At 34.7% G+C, this 25,744-nt stretch overlaps 1 protein-coding gene across 3 annotated transcripts in view; it reads right to left on the minus strand.

Moving 5' to 3' along the window:
* Positions 1 to 857: 857 nt before the first annotated feature.
* CDH8 (cadherin 8) overlaps positions 858 to 25,744 on the minus strand; it is a 123,763-nt gene continuing 98,876 nt past the window's right edge. For 2 of the 3 annotated variants that reach the window (XM_042877037.1, XM_042877038.1), the window contains 2 exons: positions 2,867 to 3,118; positions 858 to 1,819 (listed from right to left, as the gene is read on the minus strand). In XM_042877037.1, the coding sequence (XP_042732971.1) occupies positions 1,326 to 1,819; positions 2,867 to 3,118 (746 nt within the window). In that variant the 3' untranslated portion in view covers positions 858 to 1,325. Of the gene's footprint in view, positions 1,820 to 2,866; positions 3,119 to 17,858; positions 17,984 to 22,898; positions 22,944 to 25,744 lie in introns of those variants that run through there. The other variant, XM_042877039.1, reaches the window with a different exon arrangement.

Here is a 25,744-nt window from a genome sequence, read left to right on the forward strand (position 1 = left end):
TGGTGCATCACTATGAATATTATAGAAAAGAAATGCTAATAACATAAGCAGTAAAATTATGTACACACTGGTTCCTGCTCTAATACAGTGGAGAACTATAAGCATGTTTTTTTTTTACTGTACTGTGTTATGTGTGGATTTCTAAAAGTCTATAGTTTAAATATTCACATGAACCAGTTTACTTCCAGCTGTTTGTGCTTGTATTAAAAACACCAGGTATTAGATTTATGAAGAAGATACAAAACTGTCAAAAGTTTTTTTTCTGGGAAAGTTTTATTTCCTGCCATCAATCTCTTAAAATTCTGCTACTGCAAATGGAGAGGTTACTGCTTTAACCTACAGCAATTTGTCATTTTTCTTCTCAAAATGTACATGTAGTAAACATTCACTATATATAGAAAAAAATCTAAATGATACAATTTAGTTTTCTTTATAATCTTATTCTATAGATTATCAATCTTCATAAATAAAAGCAGTAATGGACACCGATAAAATATTTATTTCAAAGATTAAACAAATAAATCCGATCTTTAGCAATAAAATCAGTAATTCTTTCATATATGTAAGTCCATCCCCTTTCACAGTTTTTCTTTCCTTTCAGAAGTACAGGATTGATCCTTCTTTTAGAAAAAAGCTCCTTTCGTAAAGCAAGGTTTTGGACCCCTGCATCTGAATCTTTGCACGTGAGTAGGATTTATTACCCATAACTGGAATGGATTAAGAACATGTGAATATTTTAAGGCTTGACACAATATTTAAAGATGATATTCAGTCTGTGGTTATGTGGCCAACAATTACTGTATGTACAATGCATGGTCACTGCACAGTAGAAGCCAGTAAGGATTTCCAATGCTATTTCTATTCAGCATTGCTAAGAAGACCAAGATATTGCTTTTAACATTTCTGAGTCAGGATCTTTGTTGGCAATGCAGAAACAAACCATTAGCTTTACACATACTGGCAGGAGCTACTGTTCAACAGTAAAATCCCTGCAAGTCCATTTCCTAAGAAAGCACCAATTCATTCTTTTCAATTCACTGAAGATAATCAAAGATCTAAATCTCCATCTTCAGAGTGGTCAAGTGAATATCAAATATCCAAAGACTTCTAGACACTCCACATACTTTACTTCACACTCCACAAGACTTAACCTCCTAACATATACTTTTTTATTTGGTTCAACATTACAATGTAGTTGATTTTATAGATGACTGGCGCTAAACTTGCCTCTAAAACAAAAAGCCACATTAGTTTTAACTAACAGCAGTGGCCCTAGAATATTACATGATCGTTAAGTCAACAGTGAAAAAGTTTGTAATCCACTGTCAAGTCTCTTTGTCACTTTCTCCAACTGAGTAAAGTTCTCCAAGTCTTTTAAAGCGAGGACCCCATTCACTGAGGTAGTCAAAATTCTGATCTGAGTCTGATGCAGAGGACTCCAATGAACTAAGGGAACCAGCAGCTGAACCTCTTCCTTCATAGCCATAAATCTGGATAGAGTCATATGGTGGAGCTGTGGGATCATTATCAGCTTCATGAAGCCTTACATTAATAAATTCATCAACATCAACACCATTAGGAACAGGCGCAAGACCCTGCCTGGGCATAAATTGAAGATCAGGTTTAATATCCTTACGAGGCAAAAATCCATTAATTCCATCTGGATTTTGCAGCGTTGCAATGTCAAAAGCTTCTGTATCTTCTTCTCCACCTCCTTCATCATCATAGCGAATAATATTTTCTCTCACATCTTCATCATCTTTGATGATTAAAGGCTCATTCTTATGTCTTCTTAGTGTTACAAACAGCACTACAATGACTGCAAAAAAACATCACAAGCCAATTAAGTAAAAAAAATTCATAAAATTCAAAAAAAATAGTTAGGGATGATAATAGGTTGCTTTTTGTGAAAATAAACGTAATAAGGGTAGAAAAAAGAAGAAAGAGCACTTCACTGAAGTGATGAAAATTTGATCAGAACCTCTGGTTTGTCCTGTTTTTTATTATCAGTTCAAATTTACATTTGATACTCAATTTTTAACAAGCAATAAGATAATGTACAGTTCCACTTTCGAATCTCAAATTTAAGCAACTTTTCCCTTTTTCCATTTGAAAAAAGATACAATCTAGGTAACGTCAAACTAACATCATTCAATGAACTTCAGTCTATAGTTGTCCGCACTTAGGATGAAGTTTTCAAGAATTTGAGGGTGCTTTTCTGAAAACAGAGCCCTAATGACAGAAGGAAATTGGTGTTTCTGATATAATTGAAAAGAAAATAAAACAGCAAGAGAGAAAGAAAGATCTCAGATACATCAGTTCCAGAATCATGGACAGATGCATAAGCTCTGAATTGGTTATACTTGCTGTTTTGAAGTTTAATGTTAAAATTTCAGTTGCTAAAGTAAATCTCCATTATAAACTGAAGCTGCTAAGTACAGAAACTGTCTTTCACTGTTCTATCAGACATGTTTTATTTAATTAAAATACACAGTGCTTCTTACCTTTTAAAACTGTAATATCTCTTATGCCATTACAATCCAGAGTAAACTCATACAGGTCTAACAGGTATAACAAAACTATTTTCATTTGGTGCAGTTTACACTCTGTTCACCTTTTTACTTATGTGAATTGGCTTTTGGTCTCGTAATTTTTTAATGTATTTTATATGTAACACCCTTTCAATCTGGGATTTTTTTGGTATGCCTTTCTTCAGTTCTTAGTACAGAAGAGGCACAGTTCTGAAATGTCCTTCAGTACTGCTGCAGATTCCATTAGATTCTATGTCCTTATACGTGACTTCTCTGCTTACAGCTGCCTATGAATCAGAAAAATTTTGAACATCCGGTGTGAAATGAATACTTACCTAATAGCAAAATGATGCATGCTAATATTGCAATTAGGGCTCCCATGCTGAGTCCAATAGGAAGTACATATGCTTCAACATTACAGGACTGGACAATACCATCACTGCTGCAACCACAGACTCTAATAGTAAGAGTGCTAGTACTGCTCATGGGAGGATTTCCACTATCGCTTATTATGATTGGCAGTAGGTACACTTCTTGTTTCTGCCGACTGAATCCATTGTGCTTTGCCAAAATGCTGAGAGTATTATCTGAAAGAGGGAAAATTTGCATTGTTTCACTGCATAGCATAACTGCTAAAGCCACTGCTTTTTTGTAACACATTCATCAAAACCTCTACGCAAACAAATGCATTACACAATACTCATCAAATCATCAGCATGTGATAGAGTAGCCATTCCCCTCCCTGTCTGGCTTGCCCTGCCCCGATTGAATAAGTGCAACATATGCATTGTTGTGTCAAGAGTAATGAACCTAATGGCAATTCCTCACTTTCCTCTCTGTGCACATCCTTACTGATGTTTTTTCATCATTATTCATCACTGATTTTTTGAGTTACGCAGTCATGTGTATGCTTGTTTTTACTTAGATGCACTTGTTTTCTTTTTTCTTAATGGTTTAATACCATTTTAGTAAGGTACTAAGTTGAACTTTTTACAAGATGCCAACAGAGCATCTTAAGTTCAGCCTTAGAGCTAAATACAGCAATGACTGGAGACGTGATGGTATTAAGACTGAGTCCATTTACTTGCAAATGCAGACATTTGCTTTTTCTGTGTGTCAAGCTGAACATTTGATGTGTTAACTATACATGTACGTTTTCCCTCTTTCTCCTACACAGTTAAATTTCTTATAATCACACCGATCTCAGTGTCATTCAAACATGGTATCTCTGATACTTTAAATGCTATTTGAAATACTAAAAATTGTAATTGATTGCTCCAATAAATTATCCCAATAAATTTGATTTTGCTTAGAGAAATCATATAGGTTATATCATATATGGAATCATAGAATCATAGAATCACCAAGGTTGGAAAAGACCTATATATGTATATATATATATACACCTGAGATCTTCTAGTGTCTTTAGGTAATTAAAGGTTCTAGCAATTTAACAACATACTCCTTTCAAATATCAATGGTCAGTGAGCATGTCAAATATGCAAGCCACTGACTTGTTTATTTATTTGCTCACTTGGAAACATGAAGTAGTTTAGAGATGTTTTATTTGCACTGATTATGATCACCACAAACATTTCTGACAGCCCATGGTATTTGTGCAGCATATATCACTCCCACAACATGAAAGACACAAGTATGTTCCAAAGAGCTGGCTGTTCATGAAGTACAAAAGAAAGATGCAGAGAAAGAAGGGGAAAACATTCAGAAAAAATAATACTGTATAGACGTTTTTAACACTACAGCCTCTCTCCCCCTCCAACAACAACAACAAAAATTACATGCAATATCTTATTCTTGATGTCTTTTGGATATATATTAGTAAGGAAAATAACAGCAGTTACAGAATATGGTTACTAAATATTATCACGGTTTGGACCTGTATCAAGTTGAACCTGTATCAGTGGACAACTGTTAATTTATTACTGACATAAAACCGAAGATGAAGGAAAACTTTATGATAGTTAAGAATATGGGGGAGCTGATTCTCACAAAGGAACACAGGAGGCTTGCTTTCTCATTCAGTGACCATGAAACTGAACTTTAAACAGTCTTCATCTGAAGTTCAGGGTCTTTGGTTTTTCTGTCTTTCTGTCTCCCTTCCTTGGTGGAAGAACTTACCAATCACATTCAGACAACCTAGAGAAGTTCTTCCTACAACTTACTTACATCACAAGTTACATATTGGTATCAGAGATATTCATAGCATTTAGAATGCATAACAAGTGAAGATCTACCTACAAATTAACTACTTTGTAAAGAGGTATTCATATGAAGACTTCAGAATTCCTTTGCAGAACAAAAAGAATTCTGAAGACTTTTCTTTCCAGGAATGCAGAGTTTTTATCTATTCCAAGTTAGAAGCAGTCACATCACAACTGATAGCACCCTGGGGCTAAGTAAATAGACCAGTCCTTTCTTGTGCTCTTTTTAAAATTAAAGGAAGCATATGTTTCTACTACAGATAAATTTCAGAGAGTGAGCTCTTAAGGATTCTGACAATTCAAGCAGGATGCAACTCCTTGATGATAGCCCATTATTTTATCTGCTTCTATGATGAAGTAGAAAAGACAAGTATGTTTCAAGTCAAAAAACTAGCACACCTTTCAAATTAAGAAAAACCTGCACTCCTTCTTGCTGGCTGAATGTATTGATGATTTAATGCATGCATGTGAAAGACATACCAGTCTCAAAAAGTTATGTTTTCCTGAATATCAGTATATAGCTTTACCAAAATACGTGACTAATGTGCACTTCTTATGGGATAGCATTCTTTTCCTCCTCAGCACTCACACATCATTTTCAAACATTGAAAAATTTGCCTGTCCACTTGACTGTCTCCTGAAAAATTAAAAATATCTCAGCATGAGTTGCAACCTTAATCCTTTCACTTTAACCTTTTAAGAGAGAAAATGGTGTGAGGCTCAGTTTACAGCTCTCTGTGAGAAGTCCCACTCAGAATACACATCTGTAGTCATTTATTCAGAACTCCAAAGACTTCTACAGTTATATTACACAGAGATTTTATGTTCTGGAAATCCACACCAATATAGCTTCTTCCTTCCTATAAGCCTGGTACAGTTCTTATCTGTCCAAGACAGAAGAATGGATTGATATGCTGAACACTCGCATCTTTGCCCTTTACAGACATGTTGAAGAGGTATGGCACCTCATTTAGAGAGAAGTGACAAAAACCCTGCTCTTGTTGATGACAACTTTACTTTCTGAATCACTCGCTGCTATTCAGCTTGGTTCAGAAAAATCTAGTAAGCCAGAAGAAGAGAGTAAAAAGAAAAAAGAAAAAAGGAAGATTATTATAAGTGACAAAAACAAGAGGACTGAAGTGGGATAGGGAAAACAAAGTGCCTATTTCTGCCAACCAGTGAAGCTATGCTGTGTATTACAAACTACCAAGCACCTGTAATGGTTATCAATTCTGGTTCAGAAGAAATGAGATAAGGAAGTTATTTGGGACATCTATCCCCATTATTTAAGTGTAAAAGATGTTATAATGGCTGAATAGTTAATATCATATAATAAGGTATCAAGAGAATAGAAGAAAAAAACTACTGTGTTAGACAATTTGTTTTCTCAAGAGAGGAAATAAGCAATAGCAGTAAGAAGGAGCCAACAGGAAAAGAAAAAACAAAACAAAACAAAAAACAACCAATCAAACAAGCAAAAAAGCAAAACTAACCAAATAACTTTGTCAATGATTTTGTTTAGCAACAAATGTTTTCCCCTTCTTTGCTGTCTTCTAAGACTAAATATCCTTTGATGCTGCTGGAAATAGGACTCTTGAGTGAAGAACAATGACTCTCCAATTGACTTTTTAGTTGATTCTCAGAACTTGCAAATAAATTCTAGCAGCTGATTTGCAATAAACTCAATTTATCTGATTTGCTTTCTATTCTCTGTGGACATTCTCTTTACCCATAGCTGAGAAAACAGCAGGAATCTCCTCCAGGAATAACCTCCAGCACTGCTGCATGAATTAACTTGGCAGCAGGTTCTCAGCAGGAGAGGGGACGATCACTTTCCACTCATCTTTCCAATTAACCTGCTGATCCTTCATTGTAGCGCTGTTCAGGTTACTTATTTATTCACGTTACTTTTAACAAAGCGGGGAAAATCACACATAGACAAAAAACCTCAACCCTCTCTATTAACAAAGCTCTGAGGCAACCTGCCACTGGTAGAGAGAGACATTAAGTCCTTACTGACAGGCAGGCATATTCAGAAAGTTCTTTGACATTCTCAGTATCAAAGTAAGCCTCCCTAAATGCTCTACTCTTCTATAAGTGAAAGGACTGAAGAACTTGATTGAAATGCCACAGTCCTTTTAAATTCCATTTCACTGATCGTGTACCAAATCCACAGAATGGACTAGTATCTGTATTCCATCTCTCAAGCTTAAAGGATAGTAAGTTAAGTGATCTTAATAATTTTCTTAACTCATCACAATTTTTTCCATCAGCATGAGGTCACATAAAACACATCTCCAAAAATACATAACTAGAACTTTGACCTGCAGCTCATTTTTACCATGTTCTTTAAACTTAAAATCAAATCAGTCATTTAGATAACTCTCAGTTTCCAAAATCTACAGTTAATACAAAAGAGCTGACTAGGACACCACGATATCTGTGGATCATGCTGTAAGCTACTTCTCTCAGAGGATGATGTTGGTATACTAGTAATGCATTCAGCGAATTTCACACTGTTTCCTTTATTTTATGCAGACTAACGTCTGAAATTATTTGTTGTGTTTTGAAGTGTTTTGCTGATTTCTGAATGGCTGAATTATTTTCCATGCTATTAAACAAAGAAACATTTAGGAGGTAGAATTATTTTTTTATCAAGGAATACTTCAACCAAAAATGAAGGAAGTAAAAAACTTATGAGCAATTAGAGGGTGAAACTGTCAGGCACTGTTATTTATTCCAGTTCTATAATAAATTAACTAACTGCATACAGTAACTAGCCGTACCTTACAGTTTTCCCCAAATCTTGGTTTAAAATCAAGATCAATGAATACATTTCAGTTTTCTCTGGAGTCTGCTTCTACTAGATCTGCCTACAAGCAGATTTGTGAAACAACCATTAAATAGACTGCTGTGGGAATATCTCTGTCACAGCTGAAACAAAGCGTGACAGTATGGTAGCTCTTCAGAAGATGCCCAGTGTGATTTCTAGATAAAAGTGGTTTCAATAAGCATAACTGAGGCCATGCTTAAAACAGCGCCATGTGCTTAATGCAGATTTCCAACTGTTCTCAAGAATCCCTGATCTCTTTTGAGAATTTTGGATAAAATATTTTGAAAGTAAATGTAATATCTTTAATACAAAGCAACTTTTGTATTTTTCAGACATGAGTGACTCTAATGGCATTGACACCAAGCTTGATGTGAAATTAAGAGTCAGGAGTCAACTTTTTCATCTCCCACTTTGCACTAGACACATATGTTGCAAGTTTAAGTCAGATAATAAAATGGTAGAACAACAACAGAAAAAGAAAAACGAAAACAGAAGCACTCACTTTATATCCTAGTGTCATTTTCTCTGCACACACTACTGCAATTCTTTAATTTCCTGACGATTGCTATAATACTTTTGAGATGAGCGGACTTTCCTGATGTTCAACCTTATAACTACACAGCCATTTTTCTTTCTTTTTCTCTATCTGTATAATTTTCTCAGAAAGATCAAATCATTAATGGTATTAATCGTGGTAGAAATCTATGCTGCCTATGTTACTTACATGAAGAAAGAAAATCGTAGTTGGAAACTTCACAGCTACATAATCCAGAAGAAAATTAATGTGTTTCTTTATGTTTATTAGATCTTCAAAACTATTTTCAGAAGTCATTATCTTAAGGGCGTTTTGTGTACATGTTTAGTGTAAAAACAGAGGGTGATTTGGCAAAAATAGAAGAGCAGAAGGAATATCCATATTTGCCTTTATTCTGGCAATAACAAGAGCAGTGTGAAAGAATATTCAGTACCTGCTGATCTAGCACAAAAACAGAGGAGGCAACACAAAGCATCAATTGTACATCATGGAGAAAAGAAAGCTGTGGGGAAACCACAGTGTTGCCTTTGTATACATATACTGCACTTGTGAGAAAGACACTGAAAGGCTTACAGTAACTGGAGAAGGGGCAATGGTTTTAAACCGTTCAGTGTAGATTCGCTATCAGCAGGAAATTTTTCATGATGAAAGTGGATAGACACTGGAGCAGGTTCCCCAGAACAGCTGTGGATGCCCCATCATTGCAAGTGTTCAAACTCAGGCTGGACAGGGCTTTGAGTATTTTGATCTAGTGAAAGATGTGCTCCTGGACGGGACTAGATGACCTTTAAGGCTTCCTTTCAATCCAAACCATTCTACATCAGTAACATCAGTAACTTGCTTCCAAAATAATGCTTTTAATGTGTTTTGAAAGATACAACCGTGTTTGTGTTTGAAGACAGGACACATTTTGTTCTGTCTTTGGCTGTAACACTACAAGAATACCTTATTAAAAGGGAGTGATTCTAAGTTTGCTTGTTAAAAGGTTACCAATCATTAGTAGGTGAAGAAAACATTATTTGTCCATTAGTATAACAGTTTTGTTTTATAACTAAACACAGTACATATATCAACATTGGTGTATATATTCACAAAATACAAAATTTCTATAGAACTTATGTTCACAACTGTTGTGTGAAATTTGACATATGTGCTAGAGTATGACCAGAGAGCATCTCAAAATAATAATAATAAAAGGATATTGTTCAAACAGGCACGCTTTTTATGAATGTCAAAAACCTGTGATATCTTCCAAAAACTAGATTGATGACTGCTATCGTGTTTGATTGCAGATGTCAGGTTCAAAAGTAAAAAAGCTTTTGTGCTGATCAAACTCTTGGCCGCGCCGTACCAATGCACAGCGACAATTCACAAAACATGCCTGTGACGTACTATCAAACATCTTAATGAGCTTCTATTTTTCTAGTTATCTAGGCTTTCTATACTCATTTTAGACATGAATAAGAACACAAGAAAAGAAAATATTTCATGGCAGAAAATATATTGATGAGGTAAAGAATCAGAACGTGGAATGCATTTTGTATTTTGATTTTTTTCTTTACCAACTGAGCGAAGTAATGATAGCCTATCCCAGAATTGAACTGCTGAATCGAGTAGTGAATAAAGCAACCAAGCACATTTTCTTTGCAGAAATAAAAAGTGCTGTGGAGAATTTAGGATCATGAGCAAAATAATATTCAATCATGTACAAGGTTACATCGTTACATTAAAATTTCTTGAAGAGGGAATAATCACGTTAAAACTAATGTCACACAGAACGTGCAGTAAATAAATTCTTGAGAGAATTAAAAAACAAACACAAAACCAGACATATAACAGCAAAGGGATGGCATAGGCATTTCCCCCTACCTTTTTCCTTTGAAAAATGTGAACTTTAGATAATGGTCTGTATAATTTCTAGTTCTGTTCCTTTGGAAAAGTCTGAACTTTAGATAATTGTCTCTTAAGTATTCTAAAACTTTCCTTTGACCTTTAGTACAGCAGAGCTATAATCAAACATATCTATATGGTCACTTGCTGTGCAACAGCAACTATTGGATTTTTGTACTTTGGTTTTTTTTAACCCACTGAAGGAAGGAAAATCCCAGTTGCTGAAATAATCATGTTGAGGCATGCATGGAATGAAATATTACTAGTTTTATTATTAACAGGGAAGAGAAATAATTAGGATAAAATACTTCTTTTCCCTCTCTCTTTCAATTTACAGGTAATAATGGCAAGTCAGAAAAGGAAACCTTGGGCTCTGGGTCTGTTCAAGCTATACAGTTACCACAGTTCTCACTGAACTTTACTCACCAGCCATGATTTCAATCTCATCCACTTTGATTTTATGCCTGTTTATCTCTTCCAAGTTCCATTGTGCCAGTTATGATTGACACATATCTGAAGAAAATTCAGGCCAGTGAAGATGCAGGATACGCTAAAACAGCACTGGCTTTTGCCTCTCATTTTTCTGCTTTGGATTCAACAAGCCAGTCACAAACTTGTTTACTAATAATCACATTGCTATGACATGCTTTATTTTATTCAGATCACATCACTACATGGCATGTGCATTGAATGTTACATCTGTAAAGTATAAGAATTAACGCAGGTTGCCAAGCTCCAGTTTAGAAAGAGAGATGAAATGGCTGTCAAATGTGCTTAGCATTAAAAATACATTATTAACACAGCAATTTGCATAGACTGATGGATCATTTTTGAAATCTACATATTCTAGTTAATTCCATTATCTTGTTATTTTAACCAAAAAGTTTCAGAAAGTAATACTGTGTATTGTGATGCTTTGATGGAATAATGGCAATATTTTCCATTTAAACCAAGAATTCTTTTTTATTGTTTTACCAGACTCCAATAGGATACTTAGAAGATAAATAGAGCCAAAACATTCCTAGGGTTTGTCATCTGTATTTCTCTTTATAGATAATAGATTCTTGTGCTTTCTATAACTGCTTACTTACAAGTGCAATCTAGGAAGTGAAAGAAACTAATGAAAGACAGATATTTAAGCCCTTTAGGTCACAAAGATTTACAGTTTTACACATTACGTTGACTTGGAGATCTATTATGTGTAATGATAAATCTCAAGGAGATTCAGTGAAATTTATACTATTTTTGATAGCTGATGGAAGAGTTCCAAGGATCCTATGTTCCTCACCTTCCTCCATTCTCAATCCAGTGATTTAATTCCTGCATCCACAAAAGTTCAGAGTTTTCAGGAAAATTAATGCAATCACAGATGTTTGAGATGAATTCTTTTCTAGAATTTAAACTATGAATACAACATTAAAAAGAAAACAATAAAAGTAGGAGTATCTCTAGTTTTAAAATGTGACACGTTTTTGGCATTTAAGTGAAGTAGTTTCCCACTAACAAAATTAACATGCACTTCCCCATGCCACAATGATTATTTTTTCCATCCCTATGCTGTGGAACATGCATATGCACACCACAAGAGTTTAGACTAATTCACTGGTAGATCATTTAACACTCCTTTAAAACTGAATCTGGAATTAGACCTATGAACATAGAACTAGTTATAAGTCATAGACATATATTCAGGCCACACCAACGTACTTCCATTATGATGTGGGGTTTTTTCTAACCATGGATTTGTTAGGAAAAAAAGAAACACTCAAGAAAACCCCGATCAAACGAACATAATTAGCATCTACAGGAATGCTGCCTACTGGTATTGGTGCAATAAAGGTCTTGTCAGAATCTCCATTACAAAACAACAATTTTCTAATATTTATTAATCTGACATAACAACTTGCTATGAGAAGAAATCTAGAATGTGTGCTCTCTGCCAAAGAGCACTGAAAGCTAAATGCAACTTACTTTGGCTGAGGCCCTTTAAATCAAAAAAATTACTTAACATTTTCTTCAAATGGAGTGGCTTAAGAAAAAGCGTGGCTTTGATTTTAAAAAGTGCCAGGCCATGCAGTTTCTGTATACACAGAACTCCCTTTAACTTCAATGAGAAAAATTTCTGTGAGAGGCCTGAAAGAAGTGCTATAATATGTTTTTGTAAATGTCATCAAGAGTTACATTAGCTTTCTGTAATTTGAAAGACTTAAATGCTATGGTAGAAGATTGCCCCCGGGCACACAGGCAGACTGATAATGACTTTTTGAAGACAGTCTTATATGCAGATTGCATATAACAATAACAATTTTTTATCATCATAACATTAATAGCAGTAATTTATACTCCTGTCTTACACCTAAAGCATCCACAGTAAGTTATTATGTGCACACCTCTCAGTGAGGACAAGTCTCCTATGGTAAAGATTAATGTTCGGTTGAAAGACTGGCCACGGTAAAATACATCTAAGGGAATATCAGTAAGTGGGAAAAAAACATTCCTGCATGTAGAGTGGAATATATGGTATTACATTTCCAAACAAAACATCCCAGATGCTCTCAGGAATACTTGTACACCCTGTAAGCATTATGTACAGACATAGCCAGAAACTCCAAGCGAGTACGCAAAGGTTACTGAGGTCCACAGGAACATATGGGCACATCTGTAAATTTCAAGACCCATTCCTACTATAGGACCCTAACTTTGCATACATGCTATAAACACCATAGCTAGGAAAGAAGGAGAGAAGAGATGCCGGCATTCGAATTCTACATCAAGCCATGGAGTTATTACAAACTCAGTGCTTATATTGATAAATATTATAGCTCTGCAAGCCAATTTATAGCATTAGTCCATAAGATCTAGAATTTTCACAGAATCAAATTGTGTTTAAGCAGGGCATCTACAGCAGGAGAGTGTCCACATGCCTTTTAATATCCCCAGTGACGGAGATTCTGCAAATAGTAAAGACTGTCAGTCACAGTTGAAATACGCATGCAACAAAACAGAAAAAAAAATGTTCAGTCATTTTCTTCACATGAATCTGAGGATTAATAAGGGAAAAATTCATAATACATCTCCATGCAAAGAGAAAAGTTGTATATCACAGTGAAATTGTTTCCTGTTGTCTTCTAATTCATGATGAAGAGTCTGCCAAAGCATAAATTAAGTGTATAGGCAAGAGCTGCAGTAAAAATATGAAGCAGGGTCATGTAATAGCATCACAAGAAACTGGGCAATTCTACTGCAAAGGAGAATACATCTCAGTATAGCAAAGACAATTATGATTGTGAAAGAAGACTGCAGAAGTGCAAACAGAGAGCAGAAAAAACAACAGACACTTTGAGAAAGATAAGTTTCTTTGCTGCGAAAAAAAAAAAAGGAAAAGAAAAAAGATGAATAAAAATGGAATTAAGTCTAGAATAAGCCAAGTTCTTTATACAAAGTTTTGAAGCAAGTGGTTCTGGTAGACAGATTGTCCTTAAACCCCACAAAGTTTTTAGCAAATACATCTGTGTGTTAGAGAAGCACAAAACAAAGGAAATATGTTTTAAGACATTATTTTTCTAATTAAAAATAGAAAATGGTTGCACAAGGACAGAAGCTGTGGGATAGATAAAGACAACGTAAAAGGTGACAGATGGTGTAGAACTGAGTTTAAAGTACCTTCCTCTGAATTTAGTATTCCAGGTTTTCAGTCTGGTCTCCGTCATTTCCCTACTTGAGCTATAGAATCACTTTTACATGTTTTCAAATTGGGAGATTCAGAAACAAAAACCAAAAAAGACACCATCACGCACTCTTGAAAATCTCATTCCTTAGTGATGTATAGGGAGCAGCTAATAGGTGCTATTTATGTCATATGTGAGCATCAGAAAAACCTTTTAAAAGAACATCTGTACTGTATGCATGGCACAATGACAAACACAGATTTTACAACTAGGCTAATAGCCTACAGAGTACAAGCAGAGTACTTGCATCATCATTCCGTGATTATTCCTAATGTTCCTTTTTAAGGTTTATGACTGCAATGCTTACACCATTCATAACTACGCATAATACTTTATTTCTTATTATAGAACCAAATCCATGAAAAAATTACTGTAGTATAACAGTTACTCCACAACATAGCCCTCAACATACAGCAAACGTGAAGTTTATTTACCTGAGCACACAATTAGAGGTTAGATGAAGCGAAGTGATGTGACTTTCCTATCTTAATATGGCCAGACAGCTACAACTGCTCAGCTGATTCATGTTAATCTGGCTACATATCCATTCATGCTACATTCCAAGGATCCCACTAGCTCTTCCACTCCAACACTACCAAGCTGAAGTCTGGAGCTTTTCTTGAAGTTCTTCTATTTATCTCTCCTTAATAAGCTGCCTTATTACCTCACTTCAAACAAGGGCCCATCTTCAATCCCTGTAATCGGCACTGATTATCAAGTATGCACATCTTATCACGTTAGCTACTCTCTCTGCCTAAACTAGAGAAGTCAACTTCTTTTTCATTTACTTTCTGTATTTGGTACAGAATGTAAAATGTTGGCAATCAGGAACATCAAATCTCCTACCTTCTTTCCACCAGAATGCATCCTAATTAGAATTAAATGAAGACCAACAGTGTGACTCATTTTATAACAAGACCACCTAAACAAAGTAAAAAATCATAAGTTACTGGAAAAATATTATAAGTGGCACAAAAAGAAAAAAGAAAAACAAATACAAGAACCTAAATAACCAAAGGGGGCTTTGTCTCTCTTATTCTTTAAAGCTTGGCATATGAAAAACTGGCCAACATGTTTAAAAAAGGAAAAGTCACTGCTGTATTTTTTCTTGGTGGAGAAATACAGCCCTTTGCTAAATAGTCATTTCTAAGGGAGTGAGGGTGAAATGTGACTATATGAGACAACCTCAGGAGAGTGCACAGACGCAGAGTTCAAATAATAATGAACGTAATAGTCACCCCCTATGAAGAATGACTATAATTGAAATAATTCCTTCCTTGCTATACATCACTTGTGTAATTGGTTCAATATGAGATGCAAACTGGAACATATTCTTATTTCTTTTAATTCGCATTAAACTGTTTTGCAGTAGTTTATCTAGACGATCCTTTAGGCTAAGAGAGAAAAATGAGTGCCTTTTACCTTAATGGAGGAACCATGTGCAAATAGTCTGTATGCTTTACATTTTCTGTATGGTGGATTTATTAAAATTGTTTTATAAAATGAGAATTTCACTAATTAGTGGAAATCTTTAATAGTTAATAGGTGATGTTCTCCTCTTATGTTGTTTTAATTTTTAGCCTTTTTAGATTCTTGCTGTAGTGGAAGAGTGGGTGTTTTCTTAATCTTTACTATAGGTGAAACTTTCTAATTAATCAACAGGATAAATATTCAATTAAAGTAAATAATAAATTAATTGCATTTTTTCCTAAACAGAATGTATTAGAGCATGACGGAACAAAGTATGCCGTAATGTGAGCAACCAGTACATTTATGAGGTTCAAAATCAGGAAGAATAGGGCTTTGTACTATCATTACCAATAAGCTACTTAGAAAATGCATATATTCAAAACAGAACAAAACAAAACACAACAGTGAACTGAAAGCTAAGGAGAACTATTAAAATAACAAGGTTATATTGTTTAGATGGTGAATATATTAAGATATTAAGATGGTGAAAGGGTAGGTTGATGCCCTACCAGAAACTTCAGCTCTAGGACATCATTACTCCTACACAGCGAATCAAACCTATTTGCACTGCAGGAGGTGTTTCCTGCAAAAAAATGTGGAAGAATGAGATCTATCTACAAAAGCAAAATTGCTACTTTGGCAAACAGCTGATTAAAATTGTATAAACTTCTCTCCAAATATTCTACACGCAATTAATAATAAAACAACAATAAAACACAAACAACCAAGAAAAAATATACAAGGAATGGTGGAGAGGATTTCTCCTGCATAGTCTGAGTTCTAAATGACACAATTCATTTTGGAGATTCTAAAATTCTCTTCAACAGATCCTGTGATTTATTTTGGTGAGAAAGATATTTCTTTTTAGTAAGAACCTTATATTCTCAATGCAAACTGTCAGCTAGCAGAAGAAATACTTATATCATTCAGAGAACCTATTAATCCTACCCAACATGACAAATGATGGCACAGAACAATTATCAGGCTTCTCCTTTCACTGTCATTTGATTAAGACCTGTGCATTCAGAAAATTGATCTGCCTGCCCATGTAGGACAACAATTTGGCTAATTCTCCTAACATCAAAGCAACATGTATGTCAGAACATTTTTGAATGTAATGAGATAATACCAAGCTTACTAGCCTGCATATATAATCATAGTTAGAACACTTGTGAAATGCAAAGAGCCATGTAACTGCTGTAGACATTGGAAACTGTCCAAACAGATATTACCATGTTAAAAAGACTGGAACTTGTTTTCCAGCTTCTACATGCATAAATTTTTGTTCTGTCTTGTTTGCTTGTGTAAGAAAAATAAATAAATTTAACATTCATAATAAAGCAATGAATTGAGAAGCAAGAAGAAAGAGAAAGAAAATTCCATTTTGATACGCAAAAATATTTCACAAAATAGATGTGTTTGGTGTCATATTTGACTAGAGATTGGTGATTTTAAAAGTTGATGTACATAAGAGAAGAGGTAAATACTGCTATGGAATACCTTTAAAGTCCTAGAATGTAACTAGTCATGGTTGTTTTTTTTTTGTTTCAAGAAGTTATGTTTTACAGGAGCCTTTAAAAATTCCAGAGAGCTGGTACTGTGAATCCTGCTGTTGTCTTGATAACTCTTAGCTTAGAAGTTTTGTGGTCGGTAAGGACAAGGACTTTCTGCTAAGTACTGCAGTCTCAAGACACTCTATTATTACTATTATTTTCTCCACTATGTTGCTGAAATTGTCATACTGAAGATTTTATTTGTACCTCTATTATTTCTTTCATCCATGTTCTACATAATCACTACTAAAATACTTTTATTTTTGTGTTAATTATCTGACCAAAATCTTCTCTTTTTTTCTGTAACCTTTTATCACTTACTTGCTTTTTTTTAAAAGTAATGTCAGCATTGCTTACCTCCCTTTACTTTTGTTGTGAAATTAAAGAAATAAGCTCAAAAAAGAGAAGTACGTGACACCTTCTGGGCATGATAAAACTCCTACAGCAGGAAAATTCACAGCTGTCCAATCCATCTCTTCATCATGAGTAAGCACTGTCATACATATGGTGCACAACACTGACCTCAGATCTTTTTCATTCAGTTTACATCTGGTTCTTAATTAGTTTGATTTAAAAGATGAAACATAACTGATGCCTTTGCAGCATTATGTTAGTAGCAGCACAATTAATAAAATACAAATACGTGAAGTAAAAGTCTCTTTGGTGATGTATACGTAACGGTATACGGCATATATACACTATTATCTTGTGTTTCATCACTCACATTTTCTGCTGCTTGAGCTGGGTCATGTTTACACAAATGTACCAAAATATCTACCTAATTGTGATTGATTCATAGGATAAAAAATGCTTTTGCTGCAAGAATATGATGCTGTGGAAATGAGTTTTACTTTCCACTCTGTACATATAACTCTTCTCTAGTTGTAGAAAAGTTTACATTTGTGAGGGTTGGAAAGAAGTTGTCATCACAGAGATAAACTAAAACAGCACTGAAAAGTTAAACAGCATTAGGAACAGAACTGCTCCAAAAGAATTGCATTGCCAGCAACAATACTGTGAAAGTACAGATGTGCTGGGGAACACAGAAGAGCTGAGGAAGAGCCTAAAGATGCCTAAAAGTGGACAATTGGCTTACCAGATGGCCCCCTCCTTGCTGGTTCATTCATCAGGTTGGCCTTTCCAGTCGAATGAAGACTTGATGGATCACTTCTGGCTTAGGGCGGAGGAGAGAGGGAATCTGTCTGTCTGGAGCCCTGCATCCTGAATACAGGAGAGGAGTGAATAAGGTTTCAGATGGACAGAATAGGCAGAATGGTCAAAGCGTGGAGGAAGCTGGTAGCTGAGTTAGCCTTTGAGGAGCTGATCCTATTTTTCTGACATACACATTCAGCTAGAGTAGCTATGTGCACCAAGAAGAGTTCACCTCTTTTTTAGCTTTTTATCAAAGTGGTGAAAGCACATAACCATTGTAAGAATGTGAAAACCATCTGGATAAGGCTGAAAAGTATGTTTGCAGAGGAACTGCACTTAGTCTTCACCTGCTCTATGCTTCTAATTAGACGGGAATCCAGAAAGAGCAGTGATCTGCATGCAAGAAGAAAGATGGGAAAGACAGCAGAAGCAGGTGTCAGTGGAGGAAGTGGCACGAAAAGAACTGGAGTAGAAAAATGCTGGTTTCCCATCCACATTAACGGAATCTTCACTTCAGAATATAACATCACATCCTTCTATGCCAGCAAAGTTGTTTCAAATAGCACTCAATTGATATTCAACATCAAGGGAAAACAGAACATCAGAGAACAACAGAACACAGTCAATAGTGATGATAGTAAAGAAAGAAAGGGAAAAGGAAGCAGAAAGCTATTAGCTATGAAAGATATATACTGAGAATATTTTCACTGGCATTCTTAGACTAGATGGGACTAATAGTGCTCCACCATGGAAAACAAAACCTTGCTAGGACTGCAAAACAGTATAGTTGAAAGGAGTTGAGTACAGTACTTCAACAGGAATATGAAATCGTACAATGGTAATGGAAATGCATTCACTATCTGGGAAGACAGAACTTCTGAGTGCTACTGGAATGCATTGGGGTCCCAGGTTAATATTACAATTACCTCAAAATTCTGCTCTCCTCTAGCATTTTAGAACACTTTAAAGACTTCTAGTACTGAAATCCACCTTGTTTCACTTATCGCCTTATCATTAGCAGAAAGGGCTCATCTCTTTCAGTCATTAAACTTAGTCTACTACTTTACAAGTTGACATTACAACTTAGAATTCTGTCAGATATGTATACAAGAAAATTATTACTTTTCCTACAAAGAATGACTTAACGTATTTTCTGATCCAAATCAGTTTCAATATGGCCAACTAAGAATGAAGGAATCTAAAGTTTAGAAATATGGAACTGCATTTCCTCTGTTGTAAAAACAAATTATTCTAGGGATCCAAATCTTACCACCTAAGGCACAACAACTGTCTAGGAAAAGTATTTGCACTGGCTGAATATCACTTCATGAAATTAACGGATTGGAAGCTAGAATCTGTCCTTTCCTGTCAAGCCAGGATCTCTGTCTGCCTGCTCCAGTTGTGAAGGAGGTAAGGTAGCACAGTGTTTTCTTACCACCACACCACTGGATTACAATTATTACCTGCTTTCCAGCATGTAGACCAAGAAAGATTTGAGACATTTTTCTATGAAAGGTGCTTGGATCCTGGAGTGCAATCTAACTAGTAGATCATCCATAGAACATGGTGGTTGGAGCCAATAAGTCACATTTTTATTTTTTAATCAGAAAGTTAATTATGTATCCAAAATGTACATAAGAGCTTTCAGAAATACAATTTCACATCAGAGTATTCTGAGTTGACAAAACTAAAATGTTTCATGGAACTTCACTATCTATTACATTTTTTGTTTGGGTAAAACTGAGCCCTTTGTACTCAGAAAAACATCAACATCATCCTTGTACCTTCATCTTCTAAATTCTGTAATATATCATTTATAATAAAACAAATTAAAGTGCTTATAAAAACTTTCAACCAAATTAAAATAGAAGTATTTTAATAATTTGATATTAATCAGTACATCATTAACTGTACTGCTCCTAAAAATAGAAATAATCTCTTAACCTCTATTTATATAAATGTTAAACTTTGCTATTTACACAGCTCTGGTTTTAATACCATGCTGAGGAAAAAATTGATAGTATGATATTTATAATATCAATTTTTACTCTATGAGCAACTCCTGGAAGAAACATGACCTGTGTCTGTGGATGGCAGACCTGGAACAGAAATGCCAGATTATAGAGCAGTTTGTACTTGTTGATTGTTAACACATAGGCATAATTTATTTTTAACTCTGCTACTTTTACAATGGCTATGCAAGTGTTCCCTGTGATTTCCATTGACAAAACTACATCCATTAAGGGAGAGGTTGATCAATATCGTACCTCAGATTATGCAACACATTCCTTTATAATTTTAGCTATGGCCTTTTAAAATGCAATTCCATGCCCCTAATACTGATAGAAAAATAGTTTGTAAGAAATAGCACTAATTATTAATTTTACTTTTCAAGAAAACAACAAGAACGTAATTTGGCACATTTTAGAATCATACTTTGAAAGTCCGGATATTTATGTATAAAAAATGATGATGATAATTATATACATCAGAAATGTATAAGCATGTGCTTTCCCTGGAGAACTGCCATCATGAAACATCCTCTGGCACGGATGGCAGCTGGGCCATGAAGTTTCCTGAAGCTCATGAAAAATTGCATGAAACTGTAAAAAAAGAGAGGATTTACAGCTAATATCTAAGGGACCATATGGGTGTTGTTATTCCAGATGCTCACTGTACATCCATCAAGAAATGATGGGTTTAATGATGTCTTTGCTAAGGCAATTTGTACCAGAGGTCAGTGGGTTAACTTTGAAATTGGGCAAAGTGGAAGGAGGACAACGAAGTAGTGGTGCCACCTCTTAGCTCTGAGGTACATATTTGGAAAGAAAAGTCAATCAAAACCACAGAAGGCACTTTAGCTCTAGCTGAGACAATGGCAGAGAGACTTATGAAGAAATGCGAAAGGCAGGGAAAGAAACTCATTTAGCATGAGTTACTCTCGTGGGAACAAAAGATTTGCCCTCCAAATATGCATTTGACAGACGTTGCTAAAAATATTTTCAGGAAAAGATGTGGAAAAATTCTTGGTTTCATTATATTAAAAACACAGTGATATAGAAGAGTGTCAAAAACTAATCTGTTTTTTTTTTTTAATTATTATTTAGAATATCAAAAAGAATGGTTGCATATATCATGTTTCTGGCTATTTCTGAACAGTTTAGAAACATTTTTTTATCAGTAGCAAAGAGGTGACGAGAAATAGCAAATTTTGAATAAGATGTGCAATATTATAGAAATGCATGCAAGCCTGTTAGTGACTGAAGTTATTATGCTACTACGTTATTTCCTTTTAAGTGAGTGACATTTTGCCTACTACTTTCAAGACACCACAGATCAAATGACAGATTAGACTTGCTGGATGGTAAGCACAAAAGAAATGGACATTTAAACATGAATATTCTTGGAGCTTTTATAGATATCCTAAGTATTATAGACTATGCATGGTTGAGAATAAAGTTCGATACAGAGAATCAACAAAACAATTAATCACTGAAGTATATATAATACTTCAATAAAAAATAATAATAATACTTAAAAGGCAAACTAACAACCATTTTCATTTTTACTCCCAAAAATCAAATTGGCCGAAATTCAGAGCTCAAATCTCCAGACACACATTGAGTATTCTAGTTAGAGGACAGGCTGATTACTTACAAAGCTACTGAAGTTTTGCAGGAATACAAATGCATGCCATTAAGGTGGTTCATAAGGGTAAGGTCTGCCCATGTTCCCAAAAACCCTGTGGTTACTGCTGCCCATATGAGTCCTAGTTTTAGGTACATAATACCACATTTATACAGTAGTGATGCACCATTACTTCTGTCAGAAGAGCTGCGCATCAAAGGCACCGTAGAACATTTGATTCAGAGTTTATTCCATTCCAGGAAACAGAATTTGGCATGAGAAAAATGGAAATGCAATGGAAACACCTTTTGGGAAAAACTTGAAGTCACTTTACGGCAAAGATGTATTTGCTAGCTTTTGAAAGAAAAATTGCATTGGCAGCATATCAAAATGTTTACATCTGTGGAGAAGCTTTTAGCACAAAATTCTGTTCTCACTTGAACAAACTAAAGAAACCATAAGAATAGTAGGAAGTGAATGCTGACAACAGGTACTGCTGTAAGCATATTGTTTGGAATGCAGGAGACAATCCATCTACTGGCATTAGGTTTTAGGTTACACTTTGTGAAGATTACTCACCTTAAAAAAAAGCAATGCCAACAAATGCTAATTCCATTTCTAGAGGCCTCATTTCAATTTTCTGATGCCATGACCGTACAAAATACTTAACAGTCATCTGAATTCCCATCAGTTTTTTTGTTATTCATTGTGCTCCTACAGCTTTTCAGAAGGGTTAATTACATTCAGCTATGGATTCAACGACACATTGCTAGAGTATATCAATTCTGTCTAAACATCAGATATTTCAATGTGAAGTTTTAGGTTCTTGCTGGTTTGAATTTTGTCAGAAGCACTACACAAAGCACTTACTCTCATTTTTCACACTTCTGCTTCTACATACTGGCCCAGCGCAAAGAAAAGTGAAAAGTAAATGATCACTGTCTGAGCACGCAGTCAAGGCATTGATATGGCATAGACTCACAGGTTTAGTCACCTGCATTAACACAGATAGTATTACATGACTTCTGTTGTATTAACTTCTTACATTTTTACCACAATTTCATTATTTATCTCCTGATGGGCCTGAATTTTATGCATCTGGCAAGATAAACGAGCATCGTTCCTTGCAAACCAGTTTGAGACAGTACGTAGGATCAATTGATTCCATATTAGTAGCTGCCTATTTAGACATGGCACAAAACCTAAGAAAAACTACTCTGTAATAGACATTTGAGCTGGAAAAAGAACAGGAAGAACAGATCAGGAGCTATGAGAAATAAACACAGCTGAGAGATGACGTACAGACATTTGATGAGATGTACGATGACAGTTAAACTTACATTTTTACATTACTTACTTCGGAAAGGCACTACAGCCTCTACGGTTCTTTTAGGACATCCTGTCTACACAGAAGAGATTGTAAATATGCAAGTTTAACAGTGGAAACAAAGAAAGTATGCCAGTATATCAATTAAAGGAACAGATTCTACTACAATCATGGGGTAATTTCTATAAAATAACTTAATTTTAGATAAATATTTGGGTTTTTTTTTTTTTTTTAATTTTTTAAAATTTTTGTTTCTGATGAAGATACACCATTTTGTCATGCCAGTAAACATATTTGTTAATGACAAAGTAGTTACCAGAATATTTGTAGCATAATTGGGCAGCACAGTTAATTACTGAAGTATCTTGTGAATTTGCCTTGGGGCAATCTGGAAAGATTTAACAACAGAATTATCCCATAGGCAACAAACTAAATGAATTAATTGTTGTGGTTATGGCCCAAATAGCAGAATAAAATTCCAAAATATATTTCTCTTAAATATTCTTCTGTATGAAGGATGGAAACAGAGCATTAGACTTCTTCCCACAGAAGAAGCCAGATTGCATAGTTTGCATACTAATGCCATCAGATAAATAATGTCATTATTTCATGAAGTACAGAAGTAATTGCCAAATGCCACAAAACAACAACAATAACAACAGAAACACAAAGTAAGAATCCAAAAGGGTAATACCATTTCAGAAAAGCTCTTCAGGGGTGTTTTTGTTTACCTCTGCTCTGGAGAGAATTTTGTAGGAAGGCAAAACTTGAAAAACAATTTAAATAAATTTAAAAAAATCATTAATGCTGGCAAATAAAAAATGATATTTCTGTATTAGATTTCCTGACATAATGGAATTAATCTGTAAGATCCAGAAGAAGATAGCATTTCTTCAGCAGCCATCATGGTACTCTCTACTGCCTTGAAGAAATCCACCAGGAGGCCAAGAAAAGGGGAGGAAGGCAAAGCTGTGATGTCAGAGGAAGATGTGAAGAAATTTGCCCACCAGCATGAGGAAATGTTTTTCAGTTCCAAACCTAAGCAGCTTGTGCACTGATCTAATCCTCAGAAAGAAAATTCTTCAGAAATCAGAACAGGTTTTGTTATAGGCATTTCCTTACAAAGCAAACTGGCTTTTGGACAGCCCATACATGCGTTAGTATGAATAAGGAGAATTTTGACTTGTCACTTCAGTTTTCTTTTTTTTTTTTTTAAAGGCACAATGGACTTTTTCAATACAAATAATTGCTCATGCTTATCTGGCAGATATATGCAATACAAAGATATGATCAAGTTCAGTCTTTAAGTGGCATAACTAAATAATTTATTAGAGATTTATTATATTTAAATGACAAGAAACCTCACTTCAACCAAATTACACTCTGATTTGGATTTAACAGGAATACCTGATTCTTGTGGGAGATCATGTTCTAGCATCAGCCATGGACTGAATCACTTGCTGAGTGATCTTGATAGAAAAGAGTGGTATGAGTAGAGGAAATTTTATTAATGGATAATGAAAGATTAAATCAGAAAAGTCTCTTGAAGTGGACTTTTACTTTTGAGAGATTTCAGGTGGTAGTTATAAAATTATTTACATATTTAACCAATTAAAATGCATTAAAATGTATCAGTGCAAAACTGAGTAGTGATGTGGCAATAAAACTGGACTTATTTTTTTAGAATGTTGTACAGAAAGGTTCCTCACTCCTACTCAGGTCAGGTGCACTGTGACGAGAAGTAAGAGTCAGTCTTAAATACGTAGCAGATTGGAAGGACAAAGCTAATTAGTTATGGGAGCTAAGTATTTAAACATGATGAGAAATGCTAAGACCTTTGTGGATTTTATGCAAAGCAAGCCACCTAACATTCACGATGCTTAATTCAATTTATGTTACACTACTGATGATTATGAAATGGATTTTGAAGAGAATTTTTAATCTTCTTCAGTAAATGCAGAAAACATTGAGACATTTCCCACGTGAAGTACAGGTATAAGTAGAGATATACTTAGTGAATGCTGCAAGAGAAAACATCTAATGAAAGGAAAAAAAAAATCTGTATATATTTAAACATTTTTAAGAATTTAGGTTTTTACAGTAGCATTTAAAAAGGATGCCATCATTCTTCTTCGTTGGAACGGCTAGAATAATAAAAATGAAAGCAACAGTTTCTTTTTATTTGACATTGAATACATTACTCTTACACCTGTGCACATATGCTGCATAAATACATATTATAACAAGGATTTCCTCCACTGTCCTTGCAAATAAGAGAAATAATAGAGTGAACTTAACTAAAATTCCCAACTGGGTAACATTTATTTTAAAACAAAACAAAAATCCAAAATGGAAGAACTTTTTTGAATATTCACTTAAGTACAAATACATAAAGCACTGTTTGTAACATTCTTGTGATCATTCCCAGCTCTTTCTCATATGACCTTTAAGTATGTGTGTCAAAAAAAAAGGATCAGTCTAATGCTGCTGTTTAACAATATTAAATGGGTATTTTTTCAATTGTGCATGAAATTCCACTTCTGTAGTACTACAAAATGATATCATGCCCTTTCAGAAGAGCTCTAAAGCACAATGATACAAAGTGCCTTTCGGGGCTTTGATGACTAAGCAAATTCCTCTTTCTAGTAAAAATGCTCAACTGAAATACTCTGGAACCCTTATGCAGACAATGAACAGGCTTAAAATGTGTTTCTTCTGTGGGATTTAATAGATATTTCTAGTTATTCTCCCATCTACATCCCTGTAAGACCATTTGATGATATTTATCAACAGTTTCAGAATTTCATTTTAGAGTTTATCTCTGGAATTTCAACTTACTAGAAATACAGTTGATTCTTTAAAATCTTATTTAAAAC

This window comes from Lagopus leucura, unplaced genomic scaffold (assembly GCF_019238085.1).
Source record: "Lagopus leucura isolate 7727_CA_CO unplaced genomic scaffold, USGS_WTPT01 Super-Scaffold_100017, whole genome shotgun sequence".
Taxonomy (NCBI): domain Eukaryota; kingdom Metazoa; phylum Chordata; class Aves; order Galliformes; family Phasianidae; genus Lagopus; species Lagopus leucura.